At 40.9% G+C, this 22,650-nt stretch overlaps 3 protein-coding genes across 4 annotated transcripts in view; 2 read left to right on the forward strand and 1 right to left on the reverse strand.

Moving 5' to 3' along the window:
- Positions 1-1,026: 1,026 nt before the first annotated feature.
- LOC114873085 lies at positions 1,027-5,866 on the forward strand. The gene is made up of 2 exons (XM_029180994.2): positions 1,027-1,114; positions 3,983-5,866. Exons 1-2 carry the CDS (start codon positions 1,070-1,072, stop codon positions 5,684-5,686), a joined length of 1,749 nt encoding a protein of 582 aa, XP_029036827.1. The 5' UTR covers positions 1,027-1,069; the 3' UTR covers positions 5,687-5,866.
- Positions 5,867-8,119: 2,253 nt separating this feature from the next.
- Positions 8,120-22,650, forward strand: part of LOC114877504 (suppressor of lurcher protein 1) — a 358,815-nt gene continuing 344,284 nt past the window's right edge. For both annotated transcript variants that reach the window (XM_046287131.1, XM_046287132.1), the window contains exons 1-3: positions 8,120-8,212; positions 8,284-8,637; positions 8,892-9,004. The gene's annotated coding sequence lies outside the window, so the exon portion shown is untranslated. The remainder of the gene's footprint in view (positions 8,213-8,283; positions 8,638-8,891; positions 9,005-22,650) is intronic.
- Positions 10,310-20,388, reverse strand: LOC114873086. The gene is made up of 7 exons (XM_029180995.2): positions 20,341-20,388; positions 13,821-14,065; positions 13,135-13,328; positions 12,572-12,694; positions 12,216-12,430; positions 11,545-11,928; positions 10,310-11,395 (listed from the first exon to the last, which is right to left on the reverse strand). The coding sequence occupies exons 1-7, from the start codon at positions 20,380-20,382 to the stop codon at positions 10,829-10,831; spliced, it is 1,770 nt and encodes a 589-aa protein (XP_029036828.2). The 5' UTR covers positions 20,383-20,388; the 3' UTR covers positions 10,310-10,828.

A 22,650-nucleotide genomic window follows, 5' to 3' on the forward strand; every position in this document is an offset into this window, starting at 1 on the left:
TTTATCGGTACAATTTCTTTTAAGAATAGAATTAAACATGGTCGAGTTGATTCGCGTGGCGAATAGAGAGGGATTCGAAGGCTTTCCAGAAATTCCCAATACCCTGCCATCCGCGAATCCCAAATCGGTAATTTGTCGCACGTATCGTCTATGGTCCGACCTGCAATTGAACGAAAATCTATCGTCAGGGACGATTTTAGCATTGGGTCCGCGTAAGTGGATTCGGTACGAACGTTGAAGGCCGATAGGTGAAAACCTACTTGCCTACATTCGTACACCGTCGTCTGTGCATCTCGAATTCACCGCACAAATCCCATGGATCGAGTCATCTAGCATATCGTGAGTTGTTTTTTTTTTTTTTTTTTTCGAAAAAACACGTACCATTAACTGGTCACAGGAAACATTTACCGAGCTAAGTGATCGTCTGAGGAGGTAGACTGAAATTTCTCGAATACGTGCAACGCATGCACATCACCGTTATTTGAGTATCGTTTCCATCGTGACGATCTACGTATCTTCTTTTCGATATTTTTAAACCATCACGATCACAACAGTGAAATTGCTTTTCATGCTTTGAAATGAAATCTCATTCTATATTTTTCTCAATTATTTTTTGGTGCACAATTTGTTTGTTTGCATTATGGGAGAGAATGTATAAAAGCACTGATGATTTTCCGAAACGCGTCAACGGTTTCGGGTGGGTTCGGTTCGTACGTATAGTTGTCGATCGTATGGCAGTCTGGTGTCATGAGTACAACGAGGTAACGGAGCGAAAACCCGGACATTCGGCAGGAATTTGGGACAGGTGGCCTAGTGGTCGCACGAGGCGAGCGTCTCTGATAATTGGCGATTAAACACGAGCGAGGCGTCCAATGATGGACCGGTTCGTTCGTTCAATATTCAACATTTTCTACTAACAATTACTTACACCATTCCATTAGTACACTTACTTAGAATGATTAGAGTTTCTATTTTTCTTCTTCTAAGTAATTAGAGATAGTTTTTTAAGAAAAGAAATTATTTTTTCAGCTGTGCATTTACAATACTCCACCGTGGACACTAACACGGTATGCGGTGGCGAATCTTCATTTTAGCCTGTCTCCTATTGAAGGGGGTAAGTAACTGTACTTCTAATATTTATTAATAATTTATACGCTTAATTATTTTGTGATAAAAAATGATGATTATTATAAAAGGGATAATTAGGATAAAAGTAGGTCACCTTTGAAACGAATTTTTGCAGTGAACCTTGCTAATAATATCTTGCGCATCCGCGATAAAAATTCAGCTAATTTCTCTCCGGTTAGAAGTGCATCGTTTAAAACACTCAGTGCATCGTTCGCGCTAATGACTTTATCGTTTACTGCAACGCATCAAATACGTTAATGGTCTCGGCAAGCAGCGCGAGTAATTTCCTGTAGTCCCGAAAATGTGGTCTTCGATGTCGTTTCACGCTCTCGAACAGCGCGTTCCTGGCCCGAAACAATTCAGCCTTCAATAAACGGTACTGAACGAGAAAGAAGAACGAGAAGAGAGAGAGAAAAAAAAAAAAATGTATGCGGAGCATCGAATTGGTGGTCGAAAAAACGGTGCGGAGGCATGGAAAAAGCACGCGGCAAACGTTACAAAGGGGGTAGGTCGATGTGTCTGCGTGGGTAATTACTACATTATAACCCAGATATCGCGTTGGGTACATAGCCAGCAATGCCGTTACCCAGTGCTCTGACCCAGAGCTAAGGGCGACTCGCAGGCCCGCTCGATGTCTTGAAATGGTGCGCGGCGTTCCGATCCGGCTCATCCACGTCTACTACAAAGTAACGTTTTACCGTCGTCGGGGCCTTCACCACGAATCGCTGTTACAAGATTGCGCGCAAAAATCGCACACGAAACGACCGGTTCCGTGATCTTACCTTCTTCCCACCCTGCATTCTTGGGGACCGACACGATTTCAATTCGTTCCTTACCTGTTCCTTTTTTTTCTTTTTTTCCTTTTTCTACCTTCACCCGTTGCTCGAGCAGCGTTCATTCTTCGGGATCGGTGGAACATTTTAAATATTTTTCTGTCACCGATCGAAATTAATGATACCACCCGTCTGTTATTATCGCGGTCGTTACAACGCAAACGGCGATTCGGCGAAAAGGGAAATTTAATTTTACACGCGACACGCCGAATTTGACTCGTGCGAGTTAACATCTGCTACGGTTTTCTCTTTTCTTTTCTTTTTTTTTTTAATAGCGCTCAGCATGTAAATTAGATTCTATTAATTATCTACAGCATGCTGAGTTGCGAAGTATCATGGCAATTATTCACGTTTACCGGCTGGAAAGAACGTTTTGCCTCTGTTCTGGAATCGCGTTCGCAAAGTGGCACGTTAAAATGTTGCAGACATAATGAATGGCTCCCTCGTTCGTACCTACTTTTGCCGTACAACTTTCTATTTTGTTACCTGGTACGATGTAGATGTACATCGTGCGTAATATTTCACGGTCGCGTTCGAAGAAAGGTTGCTCCTTTTCGATGATAAATCAAGGAAATACAAATACGTAATGTGTAAAGGATTCCTTTGATCTATTATCTTTCTGTATTCACCTATAAAAGTATATCACGGCTAGCCTTGAAAGATTACAGCAGGTAACATGGGTCGAGGAGTAATGGTCCCTGCACGGGGTCGTTCAAGTGAATGAACCGCAGTAGGAATGAATGAAATACCTTCTAAGATGTAGAAGAAATTCCTCGAGATACTGGGTCACTCGTAGATGTTTACTATAATTTTCTTTTCATTTTCTTTTCATGCGTAGTAAAAAATTCGCGTTCCAAATTATTCAAAGGTTAATCCTCGAAAGGAGTTAATTTTCATAGGGACACAATTTGAAGTAAAAAATGAAATGAAAATTGGGGTTCTCTAGATGGTCCGTCGTCGGAGGGTTAAGATTCAAAGCGAATTAAAGCCGTTTCGTCTGAAGGACGGTCATCGTCTTTTCCGGTCGACTACGTACCTCCGTCATCGATATCCATCACGGGTTCGTTCACAGGTGACCCAGTAAGCTTTCGTCGAATTATGGGACGAGCTGGCTGGAAAGCCACCAGGAGATAAACAGATGTCGGAATCATTGGAGGGCAGAGACGGAAAACCGAACGTGTATCCGAAGCGCCTGTGCTGGCCGATTGACCTGCGGCTAAAGACACGGGTGGTCCGTTATGCCCCAGGGTCAGGAGTGACGCAATCAGCCACTACACTCTGGTGAACAGGCTGAGATGCTCCTATTCCGTCGTTTGGTTGCCCCTCCGAACCCGTCATTCGACGAACAGTCAGAACGGGTTTGTTGATCGGACGGTCTGTTGTCTCCCGTATTGGCCAGGAGGAATGCGCACGACCGGAGATAGCTCTTTGAGCGGATCTTGAGCGGGTCTGTGACAAGAGGCCAACGGATGAAAAATGTATCCGTTTTTGCACGAATCAACAGACTTTTACCTGTCCAGTGTCTGTCGGTCAAACTTGTAATTTCGTGACATCCATTTCCGTTTTATAATCATTTATTACCCAGTGAAAACTGAGATTCAACTGGAGAAAATAAGTTGAAAATGGTATCAGGATTCCTGACGCTATTCGATGTAGGCGTTTTACGTGTTTCGTTAGCGCACGTTAGCAAGGCTCGGTTAATTCTTTCGTCAAGATCGTGCGGAGTCAACTCACCGGGGTCGTTACACGATAATTCAGGTGAATACGTATGCACGGTTATACGCTGATTGCACCGGTGCATCGCTGCGCTGATGCGGTGATCTCGTCCGGGATAAAAGCGGTCCGTTCTTAAAGAACTTGCACGTCTGCAAATTATGTGGCCCGACAACGTCAATCTACTTTCACGCTTTCTCATCGTTTATCCCTTTCCCCTTGATGGATGTTCTACAAAATATTTCACTACCTACTTTGCATGGGAACACGGGTGTACTGAACGATGCGGTTCGTTTTTATGTTCGCAGCTGGCTCGAGCCGAGGATGTGGAGGTAGTCGAGGCGATTCCAGGGGAGGATAATCGGAACGACAATTCAGCGTTGAATCGGCAAGACAACGACATAAACAGTTCCGATCAGTTGGCGTTAGAATCGTTAGGGGAGAAGGACGCGGGGGGTAATCATTACAAACCGGGAGGACTGCGAGGGCATCCACTTCCGCTTCCACCGAGTCGAGGTGGTCTGGGTATGGCACATCCAAGACCGCATCACAACGTCGCTTATCACGGTCCGCCGCCTCCTTTGCCTCCTTCGAAGACGCCGTCGGAAGCCATTGACAAGATCTACACGACGGGCGGTGGTATTAGCACAGCGGTAGGTGCGGAACCCTGGCCGGCACCCACGCCGGACATGCCGAAGATCATCTCTCTAGACGTGAAGTGCGAGAAGAATCTGATGAAAGTTTATCTCGGCTTCGACAAACCGTTCTACGGTATAGTCTTCAGCAAGGGCCACTATAGCAACGTCAATTGCGTGCACTTGCCGGCGGGTTTAGGACGTACGTCGGTCAACTTCGAGATTAGCATACACGCATGTGGCACAGCCGGGAACACGGAAAATGGTTTATACGGGTACGGTGCCGAGTCCGGGTCGGGCACGTACTTCGAGAACATTATCGTGGTGCAGTACGATCCGCAAGTTCAAGAAGTTTGGGACCAAGCGCGTAAACTTCGGTGTACGTGGCACGATTTGTACGAGAAATCCGTCACCTTCCGTCCGTTCCCCGTCGACATGTTGGACGTGGTGCGAGCTGATTTCGCCGGCGACAACGTCGGCTGCTGGATGCAAATACAGGTCGGTAAAGGTCCATGGGCGTCGGAGGTCTCGGGGCTGGTTAAGATCGGTCAAACGATGACGATGGTACTCGCGATAAAGGACGACGACTCGAAGTTCGATATGCTCGTGAGAAACTGCATGGCTCACGATGGGAAACGAGCCCCGATACAATTGGTAGATCAGAGAGGCTGCATTACCAGGCCTAAGCTGATGTCACGATTCACCAAGATCAAAAACTTCGGCGCCTCGGCTTCGGTGCTTTCCTACGCTCATTTCCAGGCATTCAAATTCCCCGACTCGATGGAAGTACACTTTCAATGCACCATACAGATATGCCGATACCAATGTCCCGAACAATGTTCCGAATCCCCTTTGCTGTTGGAATCGCAGGGTCTTCTGGAGAATCATCATCATCCTCCGTCTAATGGACATCCCGACTCCAGCTACGGTCTTCCGCCTCCTGTTCCACTTCCTTTGGAAGCTTATTTGCAGGCGGCAGCTGGACGACCCCGGGACGAGAGGCGAAGAAAATCGAGAGAAATAGTACCGGCTCCGCAAAAGGCGGTCGGAGTGAATCGAATAATACGGGTGGTATCCACCGGTGACCTAACGTTTTCCATCCACGATTCGAACAATGAGGAAGCTAATGGACCGACGATGGTGTTTCCCGTACGTAACGAGAATACCGCGAACGCGGCTATGATTTGCATGACTACCCCAGGTTTTGCCGTTACTCTCATAGTACTTCTTGCCGTGTTACTTTCCTCCTGTATACTTTCCACCTACCTCTGTCTACGTCTAAGACCGTTCTCAGGAAAAGCTAAGAAGGCTACGACGTATTACAATGGAGAACAAAACGCTCCAAAAAAGTCGACTAGGACGTGTTTTTACTCGTAGGTACAAAACGGTCGCGGCAGTTTAGCAAACGGTACGCTGTCGATCGATGCAACTTTTTCTCTTTTTCCATCGCGCGAAGAATCATCGAATCATACGGGTCGTACACTTCCTGTACGACACCGTTCGACTGCTTTCCTAGCGTTTAATTATCTAAAAAAGAAAAAAAAATATATATATATATACATATATATTACGTATCATCGCGAACGTGTAGCATGTTCGTTCATTAGATCGAAAGTTAGACACGCATTAACCCACTTTGTTATGGAGAGTTGCTCAATGAAACGTTACCAGATTCTCGATACTTGTACAGTATACATTCTGGTGACTTAGCTGTTATATTTATTTGTTCGATCGATCGAGACCGTTGGCAGACGATTTTTTAAGTTTTATTCATTGGATGTCGCAGAAACCGGTCCTCTTGGTCGCGCCATTCCAGGTAATCGTAGAGGCTACAGAATGTCGTAAGCACGATTCTGTATATCACCACGTACCAGACCGAGTATCCGTTCGTAATAAATCAAATAAAAAATAGGATACTCTCTGCTACGTGTATCGTGTACGATCGAGAATGATCGAACAGTACGGATTCGTGCTTCTTCGCAATAACGAAACTTACGCTCAAGCCCTCACAGGCGTTTCCGTGTATAGACATCAAAAGAAATTTAGTCAAAGATAATCAAACACTTTGCGCTCGCGACTCCCTTGTTACATTTATTTTCGGGACCATGGTACTTGGGTATTTTTATTTCCAATCGTTACCCGTTGCGCGTGTAACTCGGTTACGATTAAGGCTGAAATACTGCGAGAGAATAGTCTACGCATTAAGCAAAAACTATCGTTTCTTGTTCTTTTAATATTGTTGACGATATTATTGTTTTAATATTATTTATTTGTATGCGTAATTTATGTTCCAAATTTCTTCGGCTTTATACGCTGTATCTTGTGAACTTGTGAAATTATTAAAAATATTAGCTCGATTTTATTCATTTTTCATTCGAATTAATAGGAATTTCACTTCAGTGAAGTGATTTTTTTGTAAGGTGTGTTGCCATGTGTAAGTAAGGAAAAATAATATTCATTTTTCTATAACGTTAGATTAGTAGTTAACCCTTGGACGGCGGACAATGGATAGAGCCCCAATTTTCATTTAATTTTGTACTTCATATTATTTTCATTTCTTAAATTTTACACTGTTTCTTCAAAAATTAAACATTTACAATTCAGTCACAATTGGTCCAGACTCCGCTGTTCAAAAGAGTTAATAAGTGTATCTGAAGGTACATAGCTAAAAAAGAAATTATCTATTTAATGAAAAAAAAAAAAAAAAAAAATACAAGATATCAAGATCAAATGTATAAAGCAATAGTCAGTAGCTTGTAATAGCACACGAAAGCTAATAATATAATATTTAATTGTAACTTAAGCACGTAGTTATAAAAATGTTTATAAATTATTTCTCGTCGATGAGACAATGTATTTCTTATGGAATTATTAGTGTTTCAACTTTTTTTTTGTATATGAATAAATCTATCATTATATTTACCACGTTCTTTACATGGATATTCTCAATTTTATCGACTAGCAAAAGTATTTCAATCAAATATGTGACAAATGTTTTGTACTTTGGAGAATAAAAAAGTAGGAAGAAAGAAATCGTTGATTTTTGTGGAAATTGATCAAAGGTCCTGTAAATACATTTATTGGCGTTACCATTGATTTGTGTTAAATAAAAACAACCTCTCGATTAACAATCGATTTAACTCTCTCTTTGTTCCTTTCCTTTGAAGCAGCATTTATTCAATTTCACGCATCGTTGAGCGCGTGATTAATGATTGCTATTCATAATTAGATAATCCTTCTTGCTTCTAAGCATACGACATTATTTCTTTTTTTCTTTACACGTGTATACATATATTTATAATCTATAAAGTAATCTAACGCGTTACAATTGTTCTGGCATTTCGCAAAACGTTTGGATGAATGAGTAAATAAAAGAGTATTTATCCAAACACCGCATCATTAATTAATCTGTTCATAAGGAGAGGAAGAAACATATGCGATTTCTTGTTTTTATTATAAACACGCAATAGGTAAATAAAAATGAAAAAATTACGAAGAAGCCTCACATTATTGTAGCTTCCGCACTTTTGTATTTGCAATCGTACGAATGCAATGAAATAGAATAGAGTTTATTATATTCTCCAAATATACGCTCCTTAATTATATTTATAATTACGTATACGTGGTGTTTCAGGATCGACGAGTACAGAATCCCGTCCAGAGTATTAAACGTCTTCCTGGACGTTTAAAGTGCGTTAAAGATTCTTAAGTAAGTCTTAAATCTAGCTGTTTAATTTAAAAAATCCCGCTCAACGCGCTTGATTTTCAACCGCATCGATCAATCGATTATCATTCGATCTGTAACCAGTAGTTGACACTAATGACGGAGAGTGACCGGAAGAGCGAAAACAGAAGAAGCAGAGTATGGTACATAATCTTCGAGGCAAAGATTGATTTATTTTGGTTCGTAAATAAAACATTAATTAATTACTCTTTCTTTATTTATAATTATATGTAATAACTATTGTCGACAGGTGTCAACGAAAGGTTAAATAGATCAAAGTGTTCGTCTTATCCTAACCTAACGATATACATATTTGTAAACGATAGAGATTTGAGCTTGACAGTAGCATCTTTAAGTTTCCTCAAAAATATTATATATACGATATTTCTATTCTTAAAAAGCTGTTACATTCAGCCTCTTTAAGGCTACTTTTAGAGATGCTGTTTGTCAAATATTTTCATTTGGCGTCGATAGTTAGCGCGATCGTCGCTAACGTGCATCTCGATACGGAACGATAATAATCGAACGCGGCAAATCATTATCGAATTGTCGCGTGGTGGTGCATCTAGCGTCCCTTCGAAGTCACCTATTTTTTCAGAAAAATGTAAGTATTATGCGCTTTTATCATACTTAATGTATCAATAAACGTAATATAAACTTGCGTTTGTATGTATAAGCTATCGGTTATCTTGATTTATTCGCGGGATGAGTAAATTTCGCGTTTCGTGTAACGCTACGTAAAAGCGTCATTGCGCCGGTTTCAACGTGTCGTTTAAATACGCGATAAAGCCGGGTATTATGTTTCATTTAGCGTCAAGACTGTTTTAAAGTAAAATAATATAGTAAATTATTTTACAGTTTGTGACATAATGGGTTAACATGGATCATCATTGCTTCCTCATTTATCATCGAGATGTTGGAAGCTGACTCGTTGCACTTGGAACTTCAGCAGTTCAAAATGGCGGTTAAGGGTGAGTCACGTTTACGATACACGCTCTGTACGAATTACTAATTTCAAATTAAACGATTTTTTGTACGTCAAACATTGACGAGTACTTAAAAATCTACTTTATACATTTTAATTGTATATTTTAACTACTTTCGACTGATTTTAACTATAAACTATAAAAATAGAAAAAAATAAAGATATAAAAAGATTCTTACTTAGTGTACATTTTGAGCAAAAATGAAATATTTTACGTTAAAATGACTCAAAATTTATAGTAATATTGAATTTCTGCAATTAAAGAAATCATTCTTATTTTATCTGGAAAAGATATTTATTGTTATCTGTTTAATAATAAATATCCTGATTTTTAAGAAACGTTTTGAGTAAAAATTTATCGAATACATACAGATTATAAAATTTCATACGTTTAATTAGTAATTCCTATATCGACGTACTATTAATTTTTCTTATATTTTATGTTGCTTGATTTTATTTTTGTTATAACTCCGCACGTAAGTACACTCGTTAGCAGCACCTCTAGTTAACTCAATATTAAATACAGATGTGAATATATCAAACACGTTATTACGATTTACGTAGAGAATAAAAAAGAATCTCATAAATCGCGACAGTTCGTATTCTACAGACTCGTAGAAAAATATCAATACGTTTCTTCTCGTTGTTTAATTATCTAAAGAAAAAGATACGTATCAAAAGCAGCGCCTCCTCCCCCATTATTTGTCTTTGACTCGATCAATCTAATATCGAACAAAGTTTCCTAACAATATCATTCGCAACGTTATAAAAAAATAGATATTTTTACAATATCCACAGTGTATTACACCGTTCCGTTGAATATCTCTCTTCTTTTTCGAATTCATCCTAGAACGAATAATTATCGTGATTATGCTCCTTACTTACCCAATACCAACAATTGCCTCTCAAAGATGAAAAGAAACACAAATAATAATTACAATGTTTTCGTGTACGAAATTCATTGATAGAAAAAAAAACCGTCTTTATCGGGAATCTACTGAAAAGTTCGTCTCACAAAGGGAGATAGTATCTCCCTATTGAGTCTAGGCAGAGGTGGATCCAGAGGGGTAGAGATGGGACGTTTTTTATACCTCTATTTTAATAAAATAAATTATTTAGTCATATGTACTGTAATTATTTTGCTCTTTGTAATGCATAAATAATTCATTGATTACTTAGACTACTATTAGATAAAAATATACTTTTATATATTTCATCCCCTCCAAGCAAGGCATCTAGATCCGCCTCTGAGTTTGATTAAATTATAACTCAATGATTTCTCTATTGAATTATAATTTACCTGGAGAGTGAATTGAGGGTGTTGAAAGTGGACTGGTCTGTTAGGAAGCAATAGATGTTAAACGGTATTGCAACAATAGACTCTCGTTATATTGCCGCCAGCAAAGTGAAGCTCTAATTTCAAGGGGTAGGGGAGATAGAAATGTTATCATTTTTATAGATTATGGTAGTGAAAGGGTGGCACTGGTATGCTTTAAAATAAAAGATTCACTGTAGGACAATACATTTAACATCTATCTTTTCTCAGTTCAGCACCACTTTTACTTTTTTCCAAAATTAACACTCCAAGTAAGCTACATCTTACGTTCCCCCCCTAAAAGAAGTCGTCTGTCGACGGTAAAGACGATCGTGTCGCGTAATTAACGTGACATAATTCGTCAACGAAATATTGTCGCGCGTGATTGAACGCATTTAAAATACTTTGTACAGCGTATTATTGCACATTGTCTTTCGTGGTCAGCGTAGACACAGTCGCGTGCCACTATCGGAGCGTAAAAGTCCAGGAATCGCGTCAACCTCTCTCGACCGCGGGACTCGTGGCGACTGGATTCGTTTGTTTTTGTTGAATTTGTTCAGGATGAGCTGGTCTTGCTGTGCAACGTACGCGGAGTAAACCGTAGGGTAGCCAACCGTTGGTCGAGTGCACTGCTCTATTGTTCTTTCTGCTGTCGGCAGCCTCGCGTTGCGCTTGCAGCCGATGCAGCATCGCGCCGGCGACAAGAGCGGAAACGACCGCGGAAAGCGCCACCACGATGAACAACGCGCTGAAACCGGGCATTGGCAGGCAGATACCATAAACCACTTCCTCCCGTATTCTACCTTGGAAAACGGTTACCGCTTCCGCGTGAGTGTCCGGGCTAAAGGCTAGATCAGCCTCGGAGATCACCTCGTACAAACCGCTAACACCTACGTCCGCGCTACGGATTTTCCTATCGGACACCACGACCGATCTTTTTCGTCGACCGTTCGGAGACGAGAGAGGTGTTACCGGTATCGCGGCACTGTCCCCCTCGAGGTTCCGTGGTCCGTGCGGGAATTGATCTTGGTCGACCTCGTATCGCGTCACTCTCGGTGGTTCCTGAAAGCAAAGGGTCGGAATTTAGCATTGGGAAAACAATAGGCGCGAAAGCTTTTTAATAGGAGTGGTCATTTTCTAGGGTACATAGAATCTATTGAGAAAAATTTAGTATCATTTAAATAAATAAAAGGAGAAAGAAATATATTTACTAAGAACGGTCTCGAAAGATCGCCATCCTCCTGTTGAGCTTCCTCGTTCGGTGTCTCGACTACTGGCGCCGGTAGCCGGTTACTCGTCTGCGCTTGAGCCTTGGGAACTGACTTCTCGACCCCCAAGAAATGACCTCCTATCGAGGTCATCTCATCACCATCTTGAATGATATCATCGTACATGGAAGCGTCAGCTTGATCAGGTCCTCCCACGTTTTCGTTATTCTTGTCGGCGCTGTTATTGTCGTCGTTGTTGTGAATTATGGGCGGTGCTGTGGTCTGCGGGTACTGCGGTCGTATCTGATCCTTTCGCTCTTGAATGTAGTGGCCGACAGATCCACTGAGTTGACAGTGATCCAAACACCCGTGACGACAGATCTCAACCTTGACATTGATCGAAACTACTATTACTCGTGTACCGCCTCCTCCTCGTTCTTCTCTTTTGTCTCTTAAAACACGCGGTAATTTGCATAACGAACCCATTAAATCGTCATTGTTCGCCAATGAAAGTTTATTAAATCGTCCTCGTCGATGTTTGACGGCAAATATTTGCTCCTCGGCTTCGCGAAACACCTCTCGAAGTTAACGCGGGATAATGTTTCTCGCTGTCGGTAATCGTGTTCCCGATCGTGACTCGTTTCACGCGTAGTATATTACCCAACATCATTTACCTTGCACTTGATGTGCACGCTCAACGCGTCCGGGAACTTGAACGCGTGGAAGAAGGCGTAAGTGATGACTGTTGCCCGGTCGTCGGAGCCTCGCGCCTTCAGGAATCGGCTGATCATCTTCGGCCTGAGTACGCATCCGAACTCGTCGCTCAGTTGTATCGTGTGTCCTCCGCCGTCCGATGCCACGCATGATTTCACGCGCATGTCGAATTCTCCTATATTAATATTAATTAGAAGAAAAATTACAATAACTTTTACTTCGATCCTCGAAAGTTTCGATTTCTTTGCTGTTGTATTTTATCTGTGAAGTTGCGACGAGTGAGCTCGTTAATTTCCCAAAGATCGTTGTTAATTACCTCGATAATCGTTTATGGCGACGACCAGTGTGAGGGTGGATCCGAGTGGTACTATCCCGGAAACCGGAGGTGCCCACGGTCCCTTGCCGTGTTGAATTTCCATCCAACAGTCCACGTTGTCGCCTGAAATATCGATAGAACAGCGGGTTGGTATTAGTGCTCGGTTTCGAAAGGTCTGTGTGTCTCTCTAAACGCAACGTGCCAGGTGCGATTTATACTTGTTGCATAAAGTGAAATTAAGTGGTGCGGCTGCGGTTCCACCTGTGGTCAACCGCGGCTACACGAGTTACCGTGCGCGGTTCGATCATTTACCTCGTATTAAACTCTTTGTACACACGTACACACGATAAGAGCGTTTATCCGCTACGTGTACGTGGACTCGCGTCCGGTTAAATGTGACTGACGTAAATCCCTTGAAGTCGGTAAATTGAATTTCAAGTAACTTGATATCTATCCTATTTATCGGTGTCGTCGCGTTTCCGTGAAAGGATTGTATAATTTATTTTGTCAAGTTACGTTCACGTTTACAAAGTAATGTGCACACTCGAGAACACTATATGTACCTCGAAAGTCTAACTGTATAACGTCCAGATCCGCGATCACCATTGGCGGTTTCGAGGCAGTCTTTTCGTAATCGTTGAACCATTCGCATCGTAATCGTTTCGCCTCGTCCCAGACTTCTAGTAAATCCTTGTCGTACTGCACGACAACGGTATTCTCGTAGAATTGTCCATGCATGTCCGGTTTGGTGCCGCATCTGTGATCAAACGAACAAAATCTCCTCCTAGTGTCACTTAATAAGTTCATTACGGCCACAATTGACCCAGGCTCTACTGTTCAAGGGTTAACCATTCTATTTCTAAAATACTTTTGCTATTTTCTGAAAAGAAAAGATTCTCAAGACTTTACAAATAACCTAGGTTCAATTTCATAAATTTTTTCACACAGCATCGAGTCTCGTAGAGATAAAATTAATCGAGATCAATTAAGTACCTGTCGAATAACTCCTAGTTAAGCTTGTTTGATTATCCAATTACTCGTTGATCGTGGTTGAAAAACGACGAGTTCCATTCAAAGTCATAACTTAGCAATTCTCCACGCGATAAATTGTGGAGCGTAATCGATTGCGTGCATTAACGTTTCCACACGCTTTAAATCCTCCGATCGAGCCCGACAGTGCTTCCTCGTAAAGATCATTTCACGGATAGACACGGTCCGATGAACGGCCCCGAAATCTCACGGTTCTTACCTCGCGTAGGCTATCCGAAATGAGAAGAAGGTTTGTCCGGTAGACGGTGGAACGTAGACGCATCGCGGATCAGCGTGTTGACCCTTGGACGAGACTATCCCTTCAAAGGGTTGGGAAAACGAGAGATGCACATCCATGTGATCCTTTCCGCACATCACTTCGAGAGATTGTATGGCTGGCATTCCCTCTGGCCTCTCCAGTGGCCAAATATCGCCGTTGCTACCGACGCTCTTAAAGCCAACCACCTGCACACATTAAAAAGAAGAAATAAGGTTGAGGAACGGTACCGAAATCCAAGCTTTGATTTATTTCATCAAAAAACATCTCCAAATCGTATCTCCACTTTTTGCCAAATATTATGACATAGACAAATTACATTCCTTCATTTTTATGTCAGAAATAATGGCAAACGATGACAGAATTTTTTCACGTTAACGAAGGGTCTGACTTTGTTGCCTTTTTTTCTACATTTTTCCACCTTGAACTCGACGACCCCTCTTCCTTTCTCACTGATGTTGTAAGTACTGAGAACTCGCTACCATGGGACTAAATACCGTAAAACGTACCTCCTATGAATATCGTTCAACCGAGTATCTCGAAGTTACGCGTGTAAATCAAAGAGTTAACGGTGTCCGGGCCATTGTGTTCGGGATTTATTACTAGTTTAGCGAGACCTTTACGATTCGCGTCTGTATCTGAAGATTTCATTAACTTGTCGTCTAGGAAATTACAAAAGCTAGTGAACAGGCTACCATGATCATCCCGGCGAACCATTACTAGAAGGGGTTTTTACCTTTCCTCGCGCAAAACATTGATAGCATCAATCATTTACAAAGTGGACCTTCTGTTCAAGTTATTTTCGTCTATAGGTTAATTTATCCTGGCCTTTCGCCTGCCATTATCTCAATTTATTACAAGTTAAAATGCGATAAAGTTTGTTAGAGACGTTAAATAAAAAATTCAGCCGGTTCGAGTTTGATTTCGTTATAATGAAAGTTTACCTGTTTAAGTTATAGCAATTCTACTTCTTATAAATCTATAAACTTGCGTGGAATTGTAGACGATCGCAAACTGTAGAATTTCACGATATAACACCTTCGTGTTAAACGAATTTGATTGAATAGCAGGATAGCAAGGCTTGCGGTATAGTTACCTAGATATATGGTACATATACCTAACCGTTATAAAATTTTAACGTTAGTGACGCTCTGATAATCAATAAAGTAATATCGTCGATTTTTATCCTAAATTAGAAGAATTTTACAGACATACTATATTCTGTTTTTCATTAGCAAGTTCAGATAAACATGTTGTCATACAACTGTTCGTAACACTTCAGATAAGCTCACTACTTCATACGTATAATTATGCGGAACAAATCTAACGCTAATTGAGAAAATTACTTGATAGTAATTCAGGTTCAATTATTTTAGATTGTGTGAATCCAAGCAAACTCACAATACAGTACTTAAGTTGTTAATTACTGTGCTGAATATTTCACAACTAAAGAGTGTTTTAATAAGAGATAATTGATTAAAATTTGCAGTAGATCAAGAAATTAGAAAAAAAAAAATGCGGAAATTTTTGGACTGAAGTCTTGGACCGAATAAGTTAAATGCTATGTAAAATGTTGTTCAATCTTTTTCATTTCAATTATCCGAGTATAGGCATTAATTAAACCATCAGTTTTTGGCGGGTGCCAAATTACTTTTGCATACTACAAGCGAATTACCGTGGGACGTTTTATGTTGTACGAAACAGATATTCAACGACTGGTTATAAAAACGATTCGTCGTTCATTACACGTACCGTTCAATGCACGGGAGACACCCATTCACGGTCGTGAATCGTGAAGTTACGATCGTGTGTATACACCTACTACACAAGCCGCCACCTCCGCGCAGATCATTCCACGCGATGAATCGTAATAAACAAGCGATGTACACGCGGTGTAACGTCGGCAAAAAAAGTACCAACGTTTGAGATCTCAGTTACGAACGAAAATGCAAATCGCGCAACACGATATCGACGATCATAAGACCTTTCCGCAACGTGTTTTCCGAACGTGTTTCTCAACTGCCAGCTTTATCCCGCGTTATCGGTGATTTCGCATTTCGCGTATCTTTATTTTCAATTTCAACCCGTGATTATACCATTAGCCGTGTCGTAAATAACTATTGCAGCTGCGGTATTCTTCTTCGATCGGAAATTTCACGCGATGAACAGACGCTTCCCACGCGCGTGGAATCACCTGGCGGATCTATTAGATTGCTTTCACGGTGTATTAAACGCGTCTGAAATGGTGTAACAATTTATGAAATTTTTGTTCACATGCGAGAAACAAGGTGTCTCGATTCACGACCGTGAAATATCCTAGAATCGTAGCGGAGCAGATCCTGGGAGATTAGGCGAGTTGGTTTGCCGGTGTGCTTTTCTAGAAAATCGACCTCTCCGTTCCCGGTGCATTCTTTCGTTACGTGTTTGGCTGCATTAGCTGGACGAGCGAGCGGAACCGAGTCGCAGAAGATCCGCGACACGTACGGCTCAGGTAAGTGAGCATCGTTGAAGGAAAGGTGTTCCCCGCGTGTATACACCGATGCTCGCGCAATGCTGTAACGGGAGAGGCGTCTTTACCGCTGCATTAACGGTCGACGTTTTTCGCGCAAGTGAAAACAAGTTTCTGCGCTCTTACAATCGCACTGTTAAATGACAACGTTTCATTAGAAATGATTACGCACCTGGCGTACGCGGGCCACGCGTTTGTGTGCGTCTACGAGCATGCTCGTTTTTGTTTCACCCATCGTCTCTTGCCGAGCCACCACCGTTCACGGTCGATGATCGAGAATCGACGAGTCGATAGACAGTGCCTTTTCATATTCTTTACAGCGATCTTGTTCAAATAACCTATCAATCTTGCACGCTACAGTATAATTTAGGCAACGTTCTTTAAAAAAAATTAAGTTTTTCAAATTTTAAGGTGAAAAGCTTACTTTCATCTGTCGACTCATTATTCCAATGCACGCGATTTAAGTAGATATTACTGCATCGTTAACGTAATTGCTTTTATATTACCATTAAAGTTCTTAATTGCTCATATTTAATTGCCATAAATATTACCACTCCATTTTGTCTTGAAGATATTACCTTGTTACGGGACCGGTTCGAACTTGTACTTAATTATACGTATCGTAATTAGATAATGAAACATTCGAATAACAGAATGTTCAGGTAGTATTCAGATAACGAGGAGCATTATTGTAATATTGTAGAGTCAATTAAGGGAGAATATATTTTTTCAAAAGGTTATTAGCGTACTCTGTATGAATCAGTTGTTACTTTTGAACAACATCTTTGAATAATATCTCGTACATTGATCGCGAGGGTACAGCGAATACGAAACGCAATAAAAGTTCTCGCTTAACATCGTTTCCCATAAAACGAGCTCGTATCTGGGCAAAACGAAATCGGTACAGTGGAAATTCTGAAAGTCACGCGACAATCGCGGCTTTTTCTCGGCTATGTATCAAAGAAAGACAGTACGCTCGTGCTCCCGAACGTGAAACGAATGGCAAGAACGATATTTATATTACACTTTGCAAGCGGATGCAATTCGCGGTGTATAGCCTTTACGATTGCACGGCAGTTCGTTACAGCTGCTAGTGTATCAGTATTCTGAGTTATTCGAACGCAAGGCATGCCGATAGTTGAGTTTCCCATCGCGGCTCCTCTGGCGTTCGAATACTAATGCTCGAGTCTCTCTTTGTAACCGATTGTACTCCTCGTGACACGCGGAAACAGCTTCCTCTGCATTCGTTTATGCACTTGTCTAGGCCCGAGACAAGCAACTCACGTTCTCTTAAGTAGACACCAATAAAGACTTTGATTTTCTTTTTCAAAAATTTAAAATTGCTTGAGGATTTGTTGGGAAAATTCTTTGAAACTTGCGATTTGAAATGTTCAATGAGAAATTACTTGACCATAGAAATTCTATTGTTTTAATAGTTATAAATCAATAGAAATAAATAATAAATTCTGTTGAAGAATTCCTCAGTTGTTGAATAGATAATTTCTAAGATGTCTAACATGCTACTTCAGTACTCATTTTGTCGCTAATGGATGTAATTGCATAAAAATGCAATTACTGTCAGCAGAGATAATGTATCTCTCGTCCGGACCGTTATAGGCGGTCTTGCAGTTCTGAAGAATTATAATTATTTCGGTTGATGTAATATTAGTAGAACAGTAGAACAGAGTTATTCTCAGCATAGTACTTACCGGATATCGGGGAAATAAAAAATAGAATACTTGTTTGTTCAACGAGAAACGAAGATTGTTTGTTTAACGGTATAAGAAAACTAACAAGTCTAAGATCTTCTTCTATGAGGATTCCATGCCCCTCTGTTAATATTTACAACCGCTATCATTGGTGTAACTAAAATTTTATTCAGGGTGGGTCAGGTCTTTTGGAAATTTCGAAATTTAGGATACTTTGAAATAAATGAATAAAAATAGAATAAACTCAACTTCTCAGTTGTTCTGAAATTAATAATAAATTCAATTATTCCATTAGCAAGCAAAGTTAAACTCTAATTCGATTCTCCCCATCTTTTACAATTTTAATCGCCTTTCAATTTACTTCAATTTAAACTGTTCAAGCTTCCGCAAAATATTTGAATATTTCATTTCCTTCGGGTTTGTTGATCTAAATTTTATTCAATTACTGTTTCCGGGTAGTTGATCGATTCGCCTTCGGTCCGTCTCAATTACTCCGTTTTACGTACGGAATTAGTCATGAAAATCTATTCGATGCGTTGCAAATGAAAAGGAACAGGAAGGAAATCGTTCGTTCTGACGTATCTTGGGAGGTATAGAGAAATGCGGCGGGTACGTGTACCGTGTATGTATACGGAAGCGCATAAATTTGCAAGGTGCAAGCACGCGAGAGGACGACGCATTTCCTGCGCGAAACCGCAATAAGAGGTCTCACTCGACAGAGGCAATAACGTCGTGGGGGCAATAGGTTGTGCAGGGGTCCTGAATAACTTTCAGAGGAAGCAGGTGCCGAGGGAATAAGAGGAAAAGAAGGTCGTAAGACACGCGTAACGGTACGTAGAGTAGGCACGGAATATCCGCTTGCAAGCTGTCGCGTCTCCCGCTGCGTCATCGCATTGTCATCGAACTATGACGAATTTTTCATTAGCAGTTATTTCGGAACACCGAGCCACCTCTTACACCTTCCTTTCACAGACTTTCTATCTTTTCTTCCATCTCCTTCTCTTATCATTAACTCTCGTATGGTAGAAATATCGTTTTGGAAACGGTATCTCTGCTTCCGAGAGTTTGGCTGGTAAGCCCGTTAGCCTTTAATTAAGGGATCTATGAGTATCGCGACGTCAGCAAACATACTCGAAATTATAGGCCATTATCGGAATTGCTGGCCGTAGTTCAGCGTGTTCTAGGGCTTAATTGGCCGACAAAAGGAACGGATAACAGATAACAGAGACGGAACGTACGAAGAATCGTGTGAATAGTTGACCGGTTCAATGGGCGCAGCTTTATTGCATAGGTATTTCAAGTATGCATACGTGAACGTTGTTTAATGGTATCCGTAACTCGTTTTTCACGTTTCCCGTGTAATAATTTTCTGGTTGCATGAAAATTTGCGAACACGCTTCTGGTTCGAAAGAATCGAAATAAAAGAGATCGTACAAGTTTCATTGAGAAAAAAAGATAAATAGAAAAAGTGCAATTGCACTTTTTCATGCACCATTGCGCTTAAGAGAAGAAGCAGTACATAAAACTTGTTTAGAAGGTAAACTGATCAACTTCATAAATGTATATGATGATACTGCAAACATCATTTTCTTAAATTTATTATACCTGGAAGTTTTCAATAAACAAATGTCATGTAGTGAATCGTATAAGATACGGGTTTAGTATTCAAGTTCCCATTCTATTTCCATTATTCATCCAAGCGAGCTCCAACAATCATTTACACATTATGCGAGAAAGTAGCATACCTTCGTCTGAACGTCATTCAATTGCCTTCTTTCTTATTGTTTGAAACCTACAGGAAGCTCAATCACCATTATCCGACCCGGTTACCATACTTATTTATCGGTATCATCAATGAAACTTCTAAATGAACGTTTTCCATATGCAGGTCTTGCACAAGACCGAAACCGTTAGGCCAATATTGAATTACACTTTTCCATGTGGGTTTGCACGTACCGGTATCGTTATTTGCCCGCGTTATGGGAGTACATTCGCGATCAAATCAGACTGCTCCAGGGAAAATGGTACTGTCTCCTGTGGGCGGCCTCAGGGAAAATGACAATGTAGCAAAAGGAGTTTTATACTTTATATTATTTCTTTCCTAAGTCCTTTAATTTAATTTTGTAAGTTTGGGTTTCGATTAACCCAAGGATTACTACTGTAAAAATGAAGATCTTAAGAATTTCTGCTCCCCCTATATCGCAATTAGAGCATTGCTGTACATGGTAATTGCTGTATCACTCACCATATAGATCAGCATACGTAGCAACCTCCACACCCCTGGCATCCTGGAGGTCCCAGCCTCTCACGATGAGATACGCTTCCCTGAAAAGACAAACGCGTGTCATTAGAAACTGGGTTCATTTGCCGACGTTACGTGGCCTAAGTGTCGGGCGTAAAAGGAATTCTTCGCAGCCGGATCTATTTTAATTTATCCGACCACCATGGTCTAGCGAGCAAATTAACTGAACACCGTCCGCGCCAGGTCGCGGTTCGAATCCCAAGGAGGTCTCGGCGCAAAATTGATTTGCCGAGAGAAATCATGGTTATGGGGTTTCGAGTGTACGCGTGCTCGATCCGTTCTGTAGAATCAGGATACGCGACGTTCCTCCAATCTAGATACACAGGCGTTGATTAACTCATTAAGGATCAGATTTTTTCTTTATCTCCGATACAGATAATTAATTAAAGTAAAATTAAACTTTGGAAAAAATATAGAATCTCTGGGTATTGAATTAAGAGTGCTTCGTAAGTTCATTAATGAATTTTCATTGGAATTTTTCCAATCGTACCATCGGTTACATGACACATTGTGTATTAATGACCGCGTGAGAACGTGCACATATATCTCCTGCAGTCAAAGGGTTAAAGTACCTTCAATATAGACATTAAAGAAGTATTGAATCCGGTAGATGACGAATGAGATAAACGACTGCCGCTTAACGACTTTCATATATTTTCATACCGGTATTTCTATTCTCCATTAGTATTGACCCAGTCGATGATTATCGTTCGACTGGTTACATCGATGTGTTGCACAGATAGTTCCGCGTTGTCTTCGTTTGACAGAAAAAAAAGAAGCAATGGAAAAAATACTTAACAACCGATAGGGAGGTGGTTATAGCCAACACGATTTGTAGTTCGTGTCCGACCTACTTATTTACCAAGCACACTTTGTTGCTTCGAACGTAGTCGAATCGAAGCTGCTAATTAATCGATAAGGTTACCGGTTCGGTTAGTTTCTTCTTTTCCACGTTTCATCCCCTTAACATCGTTTCAATCGTGCATAGTAAATTCTAGGATCAACGGTAAAAAATTCGATACTAAAACACTGATACTATTCGATGCGGTATCATACTCGTAATTAGTAAGTTGGAATCAATAATATCTTTATTGCAGCGCGACCGGTATTTTTACTTTGATGACAACAATATCTCGTCCGATGAACCTCATCCTCATCGTTCGAGTGCAAACGATGGAACGGGAGAAGACGATAATTACGATAGCACGATCGTTCGGATTTGTCGATACACGTAAAATGTAAAAGAAACGACGCGATTCAATCGGTATCGACGAATACCGATCGATTCGAAGTTTCAATTTCACACTTGGAAAAATCAAAGGGGAATTAAAGCGATACAGGTATACGGAATTACCGGAGGAAATAAAATGTACGCGAAATAAAAATAAAATTAATGATCATCGTGTCCGGAGACTGAAACCTGTTCTCCGTGACCATTCATAAAACTCGACGACTGTGGTCCGCTTCGTGGTAACGCGTCTCACCGGTTGCTTCAACCGATTTCGACATTGACGAAATATTCGGCGGCGAACATCAATCGTCGAATGTCTAATGGACAAACCTGTCTATGATATTTGTTATTAGCTTCATCATTGTCACAGGTACATACACCAGAAATTGGGGTATTTGAAATTACGGATAGTCCAATAAATTTATGTAGCGAAGAAACTTTTCAGCTCGAGTCGGTCATTACTCGATCGAACCCGATCGAAGACAAATGAACAGAGATCTTCTAATAATTAGATAGATTCTCTGATAGGACTGTTCGAAAGGATTTATTTCTTCGTCTTCATTTCAGCTTAACTCTATCAGTTTTTTATCGAACTCGATTACTAATCGTCAAATCCCCACCCTGTCCATTTTTTACCACCTTTTCGTTGCCTTTCGGGACGTGCTTGCCGCGTATTGGATCATCCTTTTTGCGGGATCTCGTTCTAACAAGGACGATGTTTTTACCGAAGTGTCTGTGAACCAAAGGAGCCTCGTTCTTCTGGATCTACGATCCACCAATTCAGACGAGCTGACCGCGATTCGAGTTCCTTCACTTTTTCTCCTGTCCTCGTCGTCAACTTTTAATACGATCCGTTACTCTTCTACGTACAATACCGAGCTCCATTCTTTTCTACTAGATTCCCTGGCTACAGTTTCAATAGCGATTCGAAAGATAAAAAAGCCAGGGCTTTTCAAGTAACGAATACTCTTTGAACGTGAAGCAAAATCGTGATCGCATCGTCAGGAGCGATTCTCCTACCG

Source organism: Osmia bicornis, chromosome 9 (genome assembly GCF_907164935.1).
Source record: "Osmia bicornis bicornis chromosome 9, iOsmBic2.1, whole genome shotgun sequence".
In the NCBI taxonomy this organism is placed as follows: domain Eukaryota; kingdom Metazoa; phylum Arthropoda; class Insecta; order Hymenoptera; family Megachilidae; genus Osmia; species Osmia bicornis.